The sequence below is a fragment of the Dasypus novemcinctus genome, chromosome 19 (assembly GCF_030445035.2).
Source record: "Dasypus novemcinctus isolate mDasNov1 chromosome 19, mDasNov1.1.hap2, whole genome shotgun sequence".
NCBI classification, from domain to species: Eukaryota; Metazoa; Chordata; class Mammalia; order Cingulata; family Dasypodidae; genus Dasypus; species Dasypus novemcinctus.
In genome coordinates this window covers 73,304,397-73,320,429 of record NC_080691.1, presented here as the reverse complement: position 1 = coordinate 73,320,429, position 16,033 = coordinate 73,304,397, and the positions used below count along the sequence as shown (strand labels likewise).

The window sequence follows — 16,033 nt, the reverse complement described above, 5'->3', positions numbered from 1 at the left end:
CTCCTGAGTGCATAAGTGTAACCTTTATAATGACTTCCCAACTCAATTTGAAATCTCTTAGCCATAAAACTAATTTTTATTTAATTATTTCCCCTTTTTGGTCAAGGTCCTTTTCCAAATGTATTGCTAGTTCACACTTAGTAATAATTCCTTAGTGCCAGTGAGGTTCATTTCCAGAAGTCAGGTCCCACATTGGGGTGGGGGGTGGCATTGAGGTTATATGCTGAGTTTAGCTTAAAGAGAGGACAAATTTGAACAAGGAAGTTTCAGGAGTTAACTCTTAGGCAATATGTATACCTGCCTAAATTTCAATTTCACAAGAACAAGGTTCATTAAATACAAGCATCAGTATTAAGGGCCTGGCGTATTGGCCTGTCCTTCATAACTAGGCACAGTCAATGTACTCTAGAGATTCTTGACTCTCTATTAGAGAATGTAGCAGGAATCTCCAGGATGGGAATTCAATATTCAGTCAGGTTTGGTGTGTGTCTCCACTGCCACAACAATACCGCATGAACACATGAACACATTCACATTCCATAAAGGCATACTCCAAGTATATCCCTCCACATACATGTCCAACTATCAACACTCAGCATCAGTAATCTGCCCTATTATAGTTAAAAACATTATGCAATCCAAAACCTTCCCCGAACTCTAAACCAAGAATTGTAAAATTAAAATTAAAATAAAATAATTTTTTTTGAAATTGTGCCTTTCAACACCATAAGATCTAGTATCTTTGATGTATATTGACCATTTCTTTGGTATGTTCCCCCAGTGTCATTTTTTTTTCACTTTTTTCCCCAAGAAGTTAAAGAATACAGAAAATTCACATAGAAAATATAGAGGATTCTTATTTAACCACCTCGCACCCACAACTTCTCCTTCCAACATCATCCTGTTTGATTATGGTACACTTGTTAATATTGAAGAACAAATATTGAAGGATAGTCACGAACTTTGGTCAATGTTTTACATTATACTTTATATTTTGCACTGTGTACTTTTATAAGTTCTGACAAAATGTTCAATGGTCTATATCCATCAATGCAGGATAAAGCAAAACAATTCCAATACCTGCAAAATGTCCTATGTTGCACCCATTCTTCCCCCATCCCATTGGTCAGAATCTATGACAACTATTAAGTTTTAATTTTTGAAGGATAAGTTTATTGTTTCATGCATTAGTATTGAGGGTTTGGCATTGAGTCTGTTTTTTTTTTTTATTAGGCACTGCCTGTGTACTTGAGAGACTCATGCCCTTCTAAATGAGAACATAATAGGACTTCCCAAGATGATAGTTTAATATTTTCCAGCTTATTATGTGGTTCTCCATCCACTTAGATGACCCACTATGACAAGTTGAACATATCCGTAACCTACAGAGGCATTCACCATGTAGACCATTTCCCACTTATTCCCCACCCCTAGCTCCCTGCACCAGTGAACCCCTTACCATATTTGCCATAAGAACATTCCCACCATTGTAGTTTCAACTACATGCTTACATATACCAGAGATCACCTGTTCCTTCCCCTAACCTTACCTTGGTTGGATAGTCCAATCCGACTCCTCACACTGCTTACATTACATTCAAGCAACATTGGCACCTCACACATCCTTGTACCACCAAGACCTCCATCCACTCCCAAACAAAAGTATGGATTTTGCCCATATCAAACACCGTATTACCACACTACTCCCTTTCTGTCTCCTGAGAACCCACCTTCCAGATTCAATCTCTGCATGTCTCCTCAATATGCTTAAGTCAATCAGAGATGTCATGCAATATTTGTCCTTTAGTGACTGGTTTATTTCACTCAACATAAGGCCCTCAAGATTCATCCATGTTGTCATGTATATCAATATTTCATTCCTTCTTACAACTGAGTCATTTCCCATTGCATGTATATACCACATTTTGCTTATCAATTCATCTGTTGATGGAAATGTTGGTTGCTTCCAAGTTTTTGGCACTAGTGAACAATGCCACCATGAATATTGGTGTACATACGTGTTTGTCCCTGTTCTCAGTACTCCTGGCTATATACCCAGGATTGATGCATCATATGGCAATACTATAGTTAGCCTCCTGAGGAGCTGCCAAACAGTCCTCCACAGGGCTGCATTATTATACATTCCCACCAACAATCAATGAGGGTTTCCTTTCCTCCACATCCTCTCCAACACTTGTAGTTGTCTGCTTTTCTAATAGCTGCCAGTCTAATAGGTGTTAGATAATACCTCATCATTGTTTAATTTTGAATTTCCCTACTAGGTAGTAATCTTGAGCATTTTTTCATGCGAATTTTAGCCATTTTTATTCTCTTTGGTAAAGCATCTATTCAAATATCTTATCCATTTTTAATATTTTTGTCTATATATTTTTGGGATGTAGGATTTCTTTATATATAATGGGTATTAGGCCTTTATCAGATAAGTGGTTCCCAAATATTTCGTACCATTTTGTAGGCTGCCTTGTCACTTTCTTGACAAACTTCTTTGTGACGCAAAAGTTTTTATTAAATTTTGAAGTCACTTTTGTCTATTTTTGTTTCCTTGCTCAAGCTTTGAGTGTAAAGTTTATGAAACCCTTTCCTACTAAATTTCATAGGTGATTCCCTACTTCATCTTCTAGGAGTTTTATGGTCTTGGTTCTTATATTTAGGTCTTTGATCCATCTTGAGATTATTTGTGTACAGGGCATGAGACTTGATCCTCCCTCATTCTTTTCGATATGGATATTCAGTTCTCCCAGAACCATTTGTTGAAGTGGCATTCTGTCCCAATTGAGTGGGATTGGTTGCCTTTTTGAATATCAGCTGACTACCTGAAAGGATTTATGTCAGAACCCCCCATTCAATTTCATTTGTCAGAATGTCTATCCTTGGGCTTAAATCATGCATTTTTTTTTTTTTTACCAGACTAGCTTTGTAGTATACTTTAAAGGTAGTATAGTTGCCCAATTTTGTTTTATTTTTTTAAAAATAGTTTTGGCTAATAGGGTCCCTCCACTTTGAAATAAATTTCATAATTGGCTTTTCTAATTCAGTAAAAAAATGCTTTTGTGAATTCTAATATGGTTGTCTTAATTCTGTAAATCAATTTTGTGTTGGATTGACATCTTAATGAAATTTATTCAGTCAATCTATTAACATGAAATATTCTTCCAATTATTTAGGACTTCTTTGATTTCTTTTACTAATTTTGAGAAGTTTTCTGTGCCCATGTCTTTCACATCTTTAATCAAATTTTCCCAAGATATTTGATTCTTTTAATTGCCACTGTAAATGGATTACTCAATACCAGTGTAAAGAAATGCTATTGATTTTTGTTCATTGATCTTATATCTTGCCACTTTACTGAAATTGTTTATCAGCTCTAGAAGCTGTGTTGTAGTTTTTGGGGGCCTTCTATATATAGGTTCATATCTTTTACAAATAGTGAAATTGTTCTTCTTTCTTCCCTACTTAAATGATTTTTATTTTTGTTGCCTAAGTGATAGAGCAAGTACTTCTAGCACAAAGTTAAATAAGAGCAGTGACATATCTTAGAAGGAAATCCTTTATCATCTCATCATTGAGCATGATGTTAGCTGTGGGTTTTTCCTATATACCCTTCATCATGTTGATGAGATTTCCTTCTATTTCTCTCTTTTGAAGTGTTTTTTATCAAGAAAAAAATGCTGTATTTTGTCAAATGCATTTTCTTCATCAATAAAGATGATCATGTGATTTTTAAAATTTCAATCTGTTAATCTGGTGCATTGCAGTGATTGATTTTCTTACGTTGAACCATCCTTACATCCCAGGAATAAAAGCAACTTGGTCATGTCGAATAATTCATTTCATGAGTTGCTGGATATTATTAGCAAGCATTTTCTTGAGGATTTTAGCATCTAAATTTGTTGGAGGAAGTGGTTTATCATTTTCTTTTCTCCTGACTTCTTTATGTTTCTTTGGTCTTAGTAGATTTTGCACTATAAAATGAGTTAAGTAATGTTCCCTCCACTTCTCTTTTTTGGAAGAGTTTAAGGAAGGTTGGTGTTAGTTCATTCAGGAATGATTGGTAGAATTTATGAATGAACCCATCTGGTTCTCGGCTTTCCTTGGTTGGGAAGTTTTTCATTACTAATTCAGTCTTATTACCTATTACTGGTCTTTTGATTTCATCAGTTTCTTCTTTCATCAATGTATATTGTGTGTTTCTAGAAATCTGTTCATTTGATCTGTTAGCTATCTTGTTGGCATATAACTTTTCATAATATATAATACTTTTTATTTCTGTGGCATCAGCAGTGATATCCCCTCTCTCATTTTCCATTTTATTTATTTGTGTCATCTCTCCCTTGTTCTTTGTTAGTCTAGTCAAAGTTTGTTGTTTTAAATAATATTCTTAAAGAGCCAACTTTTAGTTTTGTTAATTTGTTCTAGTGTTTTTTTTAATTCTCGATTTCATTTAGTTCTGCTTTAATCTTTGTTATTTCCTTCTTTCTGCTTGCTTTGGGAATTGTTTATTGTTCTTTCTCTAGTTCCTTCATGTTAGCAGCTAGATCTTTAATTTTAGCTTTTTCTTCTTTTTTAATGTAGGCATTTATGGCATAAATTTCATTTCCAGCACTGATTTAGCCATATGCCATAGGTGTTTATATGTTGTGTTCTCATTTTCATTTGTTTCAAGGTACTTATTTTTTTTCCAATTCCTCCTTGGCCCACAGTTATTTAAAGAGTATGTTAGGGTGGAGTAGGTAAGCAGGGCTCAAATCTCTCACAGAAACAACAAAGGAAATGCAAAAAAGCTGCTTTTGGGGTTTATGCAGAACAAGAGAGTGTTGCATATCATCTTTGAGGGAGATGGATAGAGATATGAACAGGTAGGAATTAAAACTATGAGTTACTTGCTTTTGTGACTGTGAAGACACATATCCGCCCGATTCAGGTACTCTTACAAAACTACCAATTCAACAGCCAACTGAGAAAGGAGAGGAAGTCTGCCTCCCTGAGAGTAAGAAGTCCTGGTAGAGGGCAGAGATTGGCTTTCCTTCAGTGGGTTTGACCAACTGAGCCAGCTTTGAATCTTGTATGTAGCCAACCAGGCAAGTAGAAATTGAAAGAGGGTTGGGGGAGCTACAAGGCAAACAGTTATGGATTGGGCATACGACAAACTCAAAGTGAGAAGGGTGCATGGGGGGAAGAGAGATAGGGTGGGTGGAACAAAGGGAAAAATAAAGATGGCAGCCTGCACTGAAGCAGCTAGAGGGACAGGGAAAGGAATAGCAGGTCAGGGAGGTTATCACACCCATCCACTCTGAGAGAGAGGAACTGGACCAGTGAGGGGGTGGGCTAACAGGCATGTCAGAGCCCAGAAGAAGGAAGCAAGAAAAAACACCTAGGAAACCATCAGAAGTCCAGCTTGACTGGGGATACAAGGGTGGGGTGAGGCAGACAAAGCCTTCAGAAGTCTATCTAACTGATGAAGTGGGTGTAGCTTAGGGTTTGAACTCCTGCCTCACATAGATAAGGTCCTGGTTTCAATCCCTGGTAACTCCTAGTAGAAAAAGAAAAACTCCTAGCCAGATTGAGGGATAGAGAAACAGGGAGAGGCAGCCCATGAAGAATGACCAACAAGCTTCGAAGAGAAAGGATCCAGAGAGTGATCCAGTTTGTTGTCAGAGATCCAGCTGACATCTTGTGAAAAGGAGCTTATGATGGAGATTTTTTTTTAATTTTTAGATTTGTTATTTTATATGTATTACTTTATTTATTTATTTTATTCTCCAAAACCTGGTACCTTACATGTGGAGGATGGGCTTTGCAGTGATTGATTGGTGAACACTATTAACCTGAGACATTTGCTAGGGACCCAAGAGGGAAATCTTTTATTCTGATTTTTTTTCTCTGTTTTCTCCTTAGAATACTAATTTTCTTTCTTTCTTCCTATTCAATTGTTTTTTCTTTCATTCCAGCTGTTCTTGTTTGGTCTATCTTTTATTTCAAAGAATGGAATGGGAGAACATATTCTGTTTCATGTTTATTAATGTCACAATAATGTAATTCAAGCATAAGGATATATAAGGAAAGAAGAAGAACCAAATGAAAGTCAAATGGAAGAATATAACACTGGATAAAAAGACCCCAGCAAAAGAGAGAGAGAGAGAGAAAGAGAGAGAGAGAAATCATGTCAAGTGGAATAAGTCAGACACAAAATAACATATATTGTATGACCTCAGATATATAGAATGATTAAAGTATCCAAATTCATCAAGTCAAAAAATAGAACACATGTTACCAGGGGCCAGGTGGGGTTGGAAAACAGGGAAATAATACCTATTGTAACAAAGTTTCTATTTGTGTTGTTGGAAAAATTTTGGTAATGAATGGTGTTGATGGTTGGTGGTGATAGAATTGTGAATGTGACTAACGACAATGAATTGAATAAATTAAAATGGAAAAAGATAAATAAATGGAGTGACAAAGCAATTAAAAAAATAAAAGACATCAACAGAACTAATCAATGGGGTTAGAAATCAGGATGGTAGTTTCTTTGGAGATGTGAGAGATATAGCGATTTGATGGAATTAGGAAAGTGGTTTCTAATGGGCTGGTTATCTTCTAGTCTTAGGTCTTTTTGGTGTTAAACATGTGTTTACTTCTTCATAATCAGTACATTTATGATTCATGTCCCTTAATGATAATATGTTATAAACCACAAAATATTTTTAAAAAGAAAAGTATAGAGGATAACCAGCAAGATGGCAGCTGAGTAAGAAGCTCCTAGAGTCAGATCATGCTACAGGCCAGTTAGAAATCACCCAAAGATATCTAAAGTACATGTTTGGGAGCTCCAGGAGACCAAAAGAGCATCTTGCAACATCCTTGAAAGAATAGAAGAGGAGACTGCCCTTCTGCAGAGAAGATTCTTGAGTAGAGCACTCCACTCCCCAGAGGCGAGTGCCCATCCTTCCACTGATGGCACAAGCCATGTCAGGAGCTATCCTGTGGCTAGAATTGGAAGCTTCACCTCCCAAAATTGGGGGAGAAAGAGTTGGTTAGGCACCAACTTCAGCTACAGGTTAGTAAATTCAGTGGGCTAAAATATAATCCTAAGATAGCAAAGTTTAAACCTATCCAAGTCAGAAAGAGGCTAGTAGCCACTATTTTTACTTTATCCCCAGCATGAGAGTAAGTAAGGTTGACTGAAAATCACAGTGATACTAGAGACTGATTTTTTTCACCTAGATTGACCTAGGTTTCAACCCCACCTCTAGCAAGGAGGAAGCTAGCAGGACCTACACTAGCCTCTCTAGGTAACTACAGGTATATTTGACTGGCACAGATTGAATAGTCAGAAATCTATTGGAGCAAATGCAGTCATTCTGGATGTGCATGGCATAAATTGCTGCCCATACCTGCAGCTCCATCCCTGCCCAGGCAGGGGAGAAAGGCACATGGTGTTTCATCAATCTCTCTGGGCAGCTACAATCTAGGCCTGCATGACTTGGATTATTACACCCAGCTATGGCTCTGTCCTAACCCCTGGCAAAGGTGGAAGTTGGGAGAAGCTTCATCAGTCCCTGGGCCAATGAGGGCAGCTTGAACCTTACAGCTTTCAGCACCAACTACCTTCTTGGCTTCCCACTGCACCATGAGCAAAATAGAAATGGCAAGAGAGCCCTAAACTAAAGACAGAAACTGCACCCAGAATAAATACTCTAATAAGCTAGATGCAAAGACACCAACATAAAATTACAATCCACACAAAGAAACAGGAAGACATGGCCCAGATCAAGGTACAAGATAAGCCTCCAGGTGACATAAAGGAGTTGAGAAAACTAATGATAGATGTTCAAACAGATTTCCTTAATATATTCAATGAGATAGCTAAAGAAATAAAAGATATTAAAAAGACTTAGGATGAGCACAATGAAGAATTTGAAAGCATACATAGAAAAATAGCAGATTGTATAGGAATGAAATGTACAATAAATAAGATTAAAAATATACTGGAATCATATAATAGCAGATTTGAGGAAGCATAAGAAAGGATTGGTAAGCTTGAAGAAATGACATCTGAAAGCAAACTTACAAAAGAATAGATATGCAAATAATCATGTCATTGGTGTCTCAGAAGGAGAAGAGAAGGGAAAAGGGGCAGAAGGAATAATTGAAGAAATATTGGTAGAAAATTTCCCAACCCTATTGAAGAACATAGATATCTGCATTCAAAAAGCCCAACATACTCCCACCAAAATAAATCTAAATACACCAACTCTGAGACACATACTTATCAGAATGTCAAATGCCAAAGACAAAGAGAGAATTCTGAGAGCAGCAAGAGAAAAGCAATGCCTCACATATAAGGGCTACTTAATATGATTAAGTGCTAATTTCTCACCGAAAACCATAGAGGCAAAAAGACAGTGGTATTGTATATTTAAAATACTACAGAAGAAAAACTTCCACCCCAGAACTTTATATCTAGTCAGATTGTCTTTCAAAAATAAGGGTGAGTTTAGAATATCCACAGATATACAGAAACTGAGAGAGTTCATAACCAAAAGACTGGCTTTGCAGGAAATATTAAAGGGTGTTCTGCAGCATGAAAAGAAAAGACAGGAGAGACCTGGAAGAGAGTCTAGAAATGAAGATTGCCTCGATAAAACTAACTAAAAATTTCAAAAGAGTGCAAAAATAAAATATGACAGAAAAAAACACGAATATTCAGGAATAAACTTTACCAATGGCATAAAGCACTTGTATTCAGAAAACAACTAACTCATTGTCAAAAGAAAATTTTTAAAAAGGACCTATATAATTGGAAGAAATTCCATGCTTATGGATTGGAAGACTAAATATCATTAAGATGTCAATTCTACTCAAATTGATATAAATATTCAATGCAATCCCAATAAATATTCCACCAGCATGTTTTAAATAAATGGAAAACACAATTATCAAATTGGAGGGTAAGATGTCTTGAATAGCCAGAAACTTCATACAAAGGCAAAGCAAAGTTAGAGGACTCTCATTTCTGGACTTTAAATCATCTTACCTAGCTACAGTGGGAAAAACAGCATGGTGCTGTCATGAAAGACAGACACATAGACCAATGGAACATAATTGATGGTTCAGAAACTGACCACATCATCTATGGTCAAGCAATTTTTGACTAGCCTGTTAAACCCACCCAATTCAAGCAGTACAGTCCATTCAACAAATGGTGCTGAGAGAACAGGATATACAAAGGCAAAAGAAGGAGAGAAGACACCTATCTCACACTTCATACAAAAATTAACTTAAAATGGATCAAAAACATAAATATAAAAGCAAGAACCATATATCTTCTAGAAGAAAATGTTGAAAAATATCTTTAAGACCTGGTGGTAGGTGGTGGATTCTTAAAGGGGATAAGAGGAGAACTGATACAAACTACTGATGTTTAATACATGTAGATGTTTTAATTAGCTTTACTGTAAAAGTGTGGAAATATACAGAGTTGATGGTAACATATTACAGTGATTTAAAACTGGTTAATAAATCAGAAGGTGGCTGAAAATGGTAGTCTAGATATGTAAATTCCACTTGATGGAAAGCTAAAGAATAATCTAGGGATTGAATAGTGCAGTACACCCAAGGTGGATGAGAATTGTGGCTGATGGTACAGATGCAAGAGTGCCCTTTGTGAGTTAAAGCAGATTTATATCACTATTGCAGGGTGATGGGAATGTGAAGAAGCATGGGAAAAATACAACTGGAGTGCCCTATGGGCTATGGTTAGGAGTAATAATGTAATATTCATGTACGTATGCCAAAGATATGCTGTGTTGATAATGGGGATTAGGTAAAAAGTGTGCCAAATATACACTATGGACCTGGTAATCTGGTGATTATTATCTCATGATCTGTAACAAATGTTCCACCACATGGTATGGTGTGTTGTTTGGAAATTCTACACATGTGCATGATTGTTTTGTAAGTTTACAACTTCCATCATAAAAAATATACTTTAAAAAAATAATAGAGTGTGTTGGGGGGGGAAGTACACCAAATGTAAGATAAGGACTATCGTTAGTAGTAAGATTTTCACAATATTCTTTCAAAATTTGTAAAAAATGTCCCACAACAGGACAAGATGTTGGTGGCAGGTCGATATATGGGACCCCTTTACGATGTTAAGCATGTTTGCTTATAAGTTCACAACATTTACTATACACTTATTGTTTATGTATGTTCATGGATAAATGATATAATAATATTAATAATTGGGTGTGCTGGGAAAATACTTTGGTTAGTAGTAATATTTTGAGGATGTTCTTTAATCATTAGTAAAAATGTTGGGAAAATACTTTGGTTAGTAGTAATATTTTGAGGATGTTCTTTAATTATTAGAAAAATGTTTCACAAAAATGCAAGGTATTGGTGGTAGGGTGAGGTATAAGAGCCCTGTATATTATATATGTTTGCTTTGTAAGTTCACAACTATTACTGTACACTTATTATTTAGGTACAAGTGATATAGTTCAATACATTTTTTTAAAAGAAAAAAGGAAATGAATGCAAGCTCAAAGTGAATGAAAGTGCAAATGTTATCTAATTGAAGGATTGAACATGTCAAACAAAGCCAGAGTTCTGAGAGACAGTCTGGGGGGAAAGAAACCAAGCACATTAAAACACAGAGTTATTTAGAGTCAATGCAAACTGGACAGATTGGGCTAAAATGGTCCAATGTGTTTATTTTGGGGACTTGTAATTGAGAGAAAATTACTGAACCTGGGTTGATGACACTTTGCATTTCTCACCAGATATAGATCAGTGTGTGAAGTGCCTAGATCATCAGTATGCAAACAGTCAGAGAAATCGCTGCCTTCAAAAAGCTGTCACCTTCTTGGCTTATGAAGACCCTTTGGGAATGGCTCTGGTCTGCATAACTCTTTGCTTCTCTTTTCTCACCACTGTTATTCTTGGGGTCTTTGTGAAACACGGAGACACTGCCATAGTCAAAGCTAATAACAGGACTCTCAGCTACATCCTGCTCATCTCCCTCAACCTGTGCTTCCTCTGCTCCTTACTCTTCATTGGTCGTCCAAACACAACCACCTGCATCCTCCAGCAAATCACATTTGGAATAGTGTTTACCGTGGCTGTTTCCACTGTCTTGGCCAAAACTATCACTGTGGTTCTGGCATTCAAGGTCACTGCACCAGGGAGAAGGACAAGGCAATGGTTGGTGTCGGGAGCACCTAACTTTATTATTCCCATTTGTGCCCTGATCCAGATGATCCTCTGTGGAATCTGGCTAGGAACATCTCCCCCATTCATTAACAAGGATGCACACTCTGAGCATGGCTATATCATCATTGAGTGCAACAAGGGCTCAGCCCCTGCCTTTTACTGTGTCCTGGGATTTCTGGGTTTCTTAGCCCTGGGGAGCTTCACTCTAGCTTTCATGGCTAGGAAACTGCCTGACACCTTTAATGAAGCCAAGTTCTTGACCTTCAGCATGTTGGTGTTCTGCAGTGTTTGGGTCACTTTCCTCCCTGTGTACTACAGCAGCAAGGGAAAGGTCATGGCAGCTGTGGAGACCTTCTCCATTTTGGCTTCCAGTGCTGGATTACTAGGCTGCATCTTTGCTCCAAAGTGCTATATTATTTTGTTAAGTTCAGATAGTAACACTCAGCATGGATTACGGTATAAAACATATTCTGGGGGCAAAAAGCCTTCTTAAGTTTTAACTCAGATGTTTCCTACAGTATACAGGGAACTGAAGAAAATGTATACCATACTTGCAGTCAGATATATAAAATATAACATAAATTACCTTCTTTAATTAGCTTGTGACTCTCATTTATTTCTCTAATAAAATGAGGAGCACAAAAACCCTCAACCATCCCAATTTTCAAATTTATACTTCACATTGGATTTTTTTTTACAGTTCCTCACAGTAGGATTACTTATGAATACTGATATTCTAACTCGTGTCTAGAATCCCTACCTTTACATAGCTTCCTCTTTGTTTTACCCTTTTGAAAAAAATTTTCCTCGCACACTCCATAAAGATTTCTCTCCTTTCATCTTAAGTTTATCTTAATGATCCAATAGCATATATGGGATATTCCTTATTTTCCCATGGATTTTCTTCATCGTAGTTTAAATATAATACATTCCTATCTATAAATGACCCTGTTTCTGGACACATAATATATTTCATTGATTTTTCCCACACAAATAAATACCACAGTTTTAAAACTATGTGCACTCAGTGGCATATTTTCTTTTATATCTGGTAGCACATTTCTATTCTCATTACTGCATTATTTCAGGCTTTGAGAGAGAGGATAACCTCAAGATATCTATACCAATAAAAGCCCTGCCTGACAGAAATGCAATTTATGGAAGACGATCTAAAAGAGAAGGATTTTTCTTCTACTTTTTAGGTTACCTAGAGTCCATCTCTGACTATACTAGAAAGCAGGAAGCTTTATTTTGGGGACATTAGCTTAACTTCTCTCAGAATTATCATCTGAAATGTAATTTATTTAATATTACACCTCTGGATCAAGATATAGTCATAGAATATATTCTGTTTTAATAGTTGTAAAATTGTTAAGAAGAACATTGTTCATTTTGCCATCCAGATTCTTAAATAAAATCAAAGTTCCTCCACAAGAGATTTATTTTAGAATTGATTTCTGAAAAGGTCTTCCATATTTTTCTGAGAATATAAAATATTCTTCTTTTCTGATAATGAGAATTGTGTAATTTACTAATGTCTAGAAACTATAAGTCAAATTTTATGCTCAATCACAGCAACTAGAGTAACCTTTAAGATCAATATATTTCAATCATTCTCCATACTTTTGCATTGATTTTATCCATTTTATTAACTATGTATATATATTTAATTAGATATAAAGAAAGACAGCTGTAAAGGAAAGAAGGAAGGAAGAGGGATGGAAGAAGAGAGATAAAGAAAGAAGAAAGAGAGGAAGCAGAGAGGGAAGGAAGGAAGGAATTTGGGAAGGAAGGAGGGAGGGAAGGAAGGAAGGAAGGAAGGAAGGAAGGAAGGAAGGAAGGAAGGAAGGAAGGAAGGAAGGAAGGAAGTATTTACTTAAAAAAGGAGGGTGGGAAGAACAAGAAGAAAGAAATACTTTATTGTAAGTAAAATAAAATTTCTTCTCTTTTGGAAATCCAACTTTCTACCCAATGGAAATAACAGGATAGTGGTGATGTTTAAGATCACTTAAAGAGTTCATCATCAAATTACCAATTTCAACATCTGTATCTTTTGGATTTCTTATAAATCTCATAGATCTGGTTACGAATGCTGGGCACTCTATGGTGTTTGAAATGCCACTTATTTTCTTAAATATTAGTACACTACCACCTGGCCTGCTTACCTAATAAAATTTTATGTGGGTCAAATAAAAGTGAATTTCTGTGATAAAGTCTAAGAATGGTTAAGATTTTTACAATATACAGATCTGCACTGCTTTATGAGAGAAATACAAGTAAGAGGAGAGAGGAAGAGGTCTAAAATGTATTATCCATGGTGCTGGATATTTTTTGTTTGCTCCCTGAATCCATTCTTTAGCTTTCTCTGCTCAGCAATATGTGGGATAAAGAAACTAAAATTAAAATAAAAAATAAAACAGGACTCAATTGAGATAAGGCTGGTGTTGACACCTGAAACTGTTTTTGCTAAATTTCTTTCATTTATCCTTTGTAATTTCTTTCACTTATCCTTTGTATTTGGCTTGTCAAATGCTATAAAAAGTTACTCTTGGATATAGTTTGGAAATACTTTGAATTTATGGCTTAATTTGAGGGAGAACTAATTGCAATAGTGTGTTCTCCATTTCAGAGATCTGCTATATTTTTCAGTTTATCCTTTATCATCTTCTTTATTTTATTTTCTTTCATTTTATTTACTTTTTATCTTCTTATTAAAATTTATGATTCATACATGAACATGCATAAACAATAAGCATATAGTATAAGTTGTAAACTTACAAAACAAACATGTATTTCACCATACAGGGCTCCCAAATATTATCACATCGCCAACACCATGTCTTGTTGTAAAACATTTATTACAAACTATGAAAGAGCATGGTCAAAACATTACTACTAACTAAAGCTAAGATCTTACATTTTGTGTATTTCCCCTCAAACCACCTGGTTAATGATAGCATGTGTTAGTATAATATACATGTTATGATTCATGAGGGAATATTCTCATATTTGTTTTGTTAACCACAGTTCATCTTCCACCACAGGATTCATTGTGTTATACAGTTCCATTCTTTGTACAATCCACTTAAAGTGGACATTCAGTAGCTCTCGTGTTCATCACAGAGTTGTGCTATCATCACTTCAGTCAATTTTAGAATGCTTTCATTATTCCAAAGTGAGAAATCCCATACTTCCATATATCCCTTTATTGTGTGGAGATGAATAGAGTTAATGATATATATTATAGTAAATTTAACTGACACTGCTGATTTCTAAATGTGATTGTGGCTGAAAGAGGTAGTCTGTGGTTATATTTCAACTGAAAGGAAGTTAGAGAATAATGTATGGACCATGTGACATAGTGCTTTTGGTGGTGGATGAGATTGTGGTTAAAAGTATAAGATTATTCTTCCTTTACATAGCGTTAAATATATGGTGATACATGGGAAAATTAAACTAAAGTAACTTATGGATCATAGTTCACAGTAATATTGTAAATATTTTACACCAATGGCAAAAAAGATATATCATTGACTTTTTTCCTTAATTTTTTATTTTTAATTTTTTAAAGATACTTAGATACATAAATGTTGCATAAAAATGTAGGGGATTCCGATACTCTCCACTACCTACCCTTCCCACAGTTTTCAATATTAACATAATATTTCATTAAGGTAGTACATTTGTTACAATTGATGAGCACATATTGGAGCTTTGCCTGCTCTCTAGTTTATGGACTCACCCAGGACAATTACAAGGAGATGATGATGGACAATGACCATCCCAAGGAACAGAGAAAGTGTACAGCTGTAAGAAAAATAGCCCAATCCATCTGCCTTATGGAATCTAAGTCTTCTCTCAATTAGAGGCAGAGTGGGCATCACCATCCCAGAATCTTCAGGATTATGGAATGAATGATGGACTAGAGGAGACTTACTGTTATTCTACTATATACTTATTGTTATTCTAGCAATAGAATATCTTTAATCAATGATATGGAGGCAATGAGGTGGGGGAGAGACAAAAAAAAGTCTAATATGGGGACATTTTGGGGACATTGGGTTTGTCCTGAATGATATTGCAATGACAGATACAGGCCATTATATATCGTCTCATATCTTACAAAATTGTGCAGAAGAGTTTATATTATAATCCATACTTAGTGGCAATACTGTAAATATGATACATATCAATGTGTGTATGTGTATATATATATATACACACACATATATACATATATTTACATATGAAATAATAAATGTTCTTGAGATATTTATTCTAGTTATTTTTTACAGATTTTTGTTAACATGCTGGGAAATTTTTTTCTCTGCCACATTTTCAAACTGGTTATTCATGATTTGTAAGAAAAATATTATTTATCTTATATAAATCTTGTCCTTACTTGTTGGTTCGTATATTTTTGTAGGAAGATTTATCATTTCTTTTCTTTCTAATTCTTTATCCCTCATATATCTTGTTCTATTTTTATTGCTAATATGATGTTTAATCTTAGTGTTGCTCATGTGCCTCCATCTCATCTATGTTTTTAGATGGAAATTCATCAATGCCTTCATCATCAGCTGTGGTGTATGTGATTCATTGTTTTATTATACCCTTTTTAAAATTAAAAATATATATTTTGTCAATCTTTAGATTGTGCAGAAACTTACCATCATTTGATCAGTGTATTTATTGATTTTTATGGTGTTTATTTTTTCCTGTTTATTATTGCCTGTTAATTTAAAATTTTTAATTAATAACATTTAATATGTTTTACTGGGAAAAACCTTAATTGGCCG

General features: G+C 35.3%; 1 protein-coding gene across 1 annotated transcript in view; it reads left to right on the top strand.

Moving 5' to 3' along the window:
• Positions 1-11,727, top strand: part of LOC139436959 (vomeronasal type-2 receptor 116-like) — a 33,145-nt gene extending 21,418 nt beyond the window's left edge. The window contains exon 7 of the mRNA XM_071209684.1: positions 10,805-11,727. Within this exon, the coding sequence (XP_071065785.1) occupies positions 10,805-11,727 (923 nt within the window). The remainder of the gene's footprint in view (positions 1-10,804) is intronic.
• Positions 11,728-16,033: the final 4,306 nt, after the last annotated feature.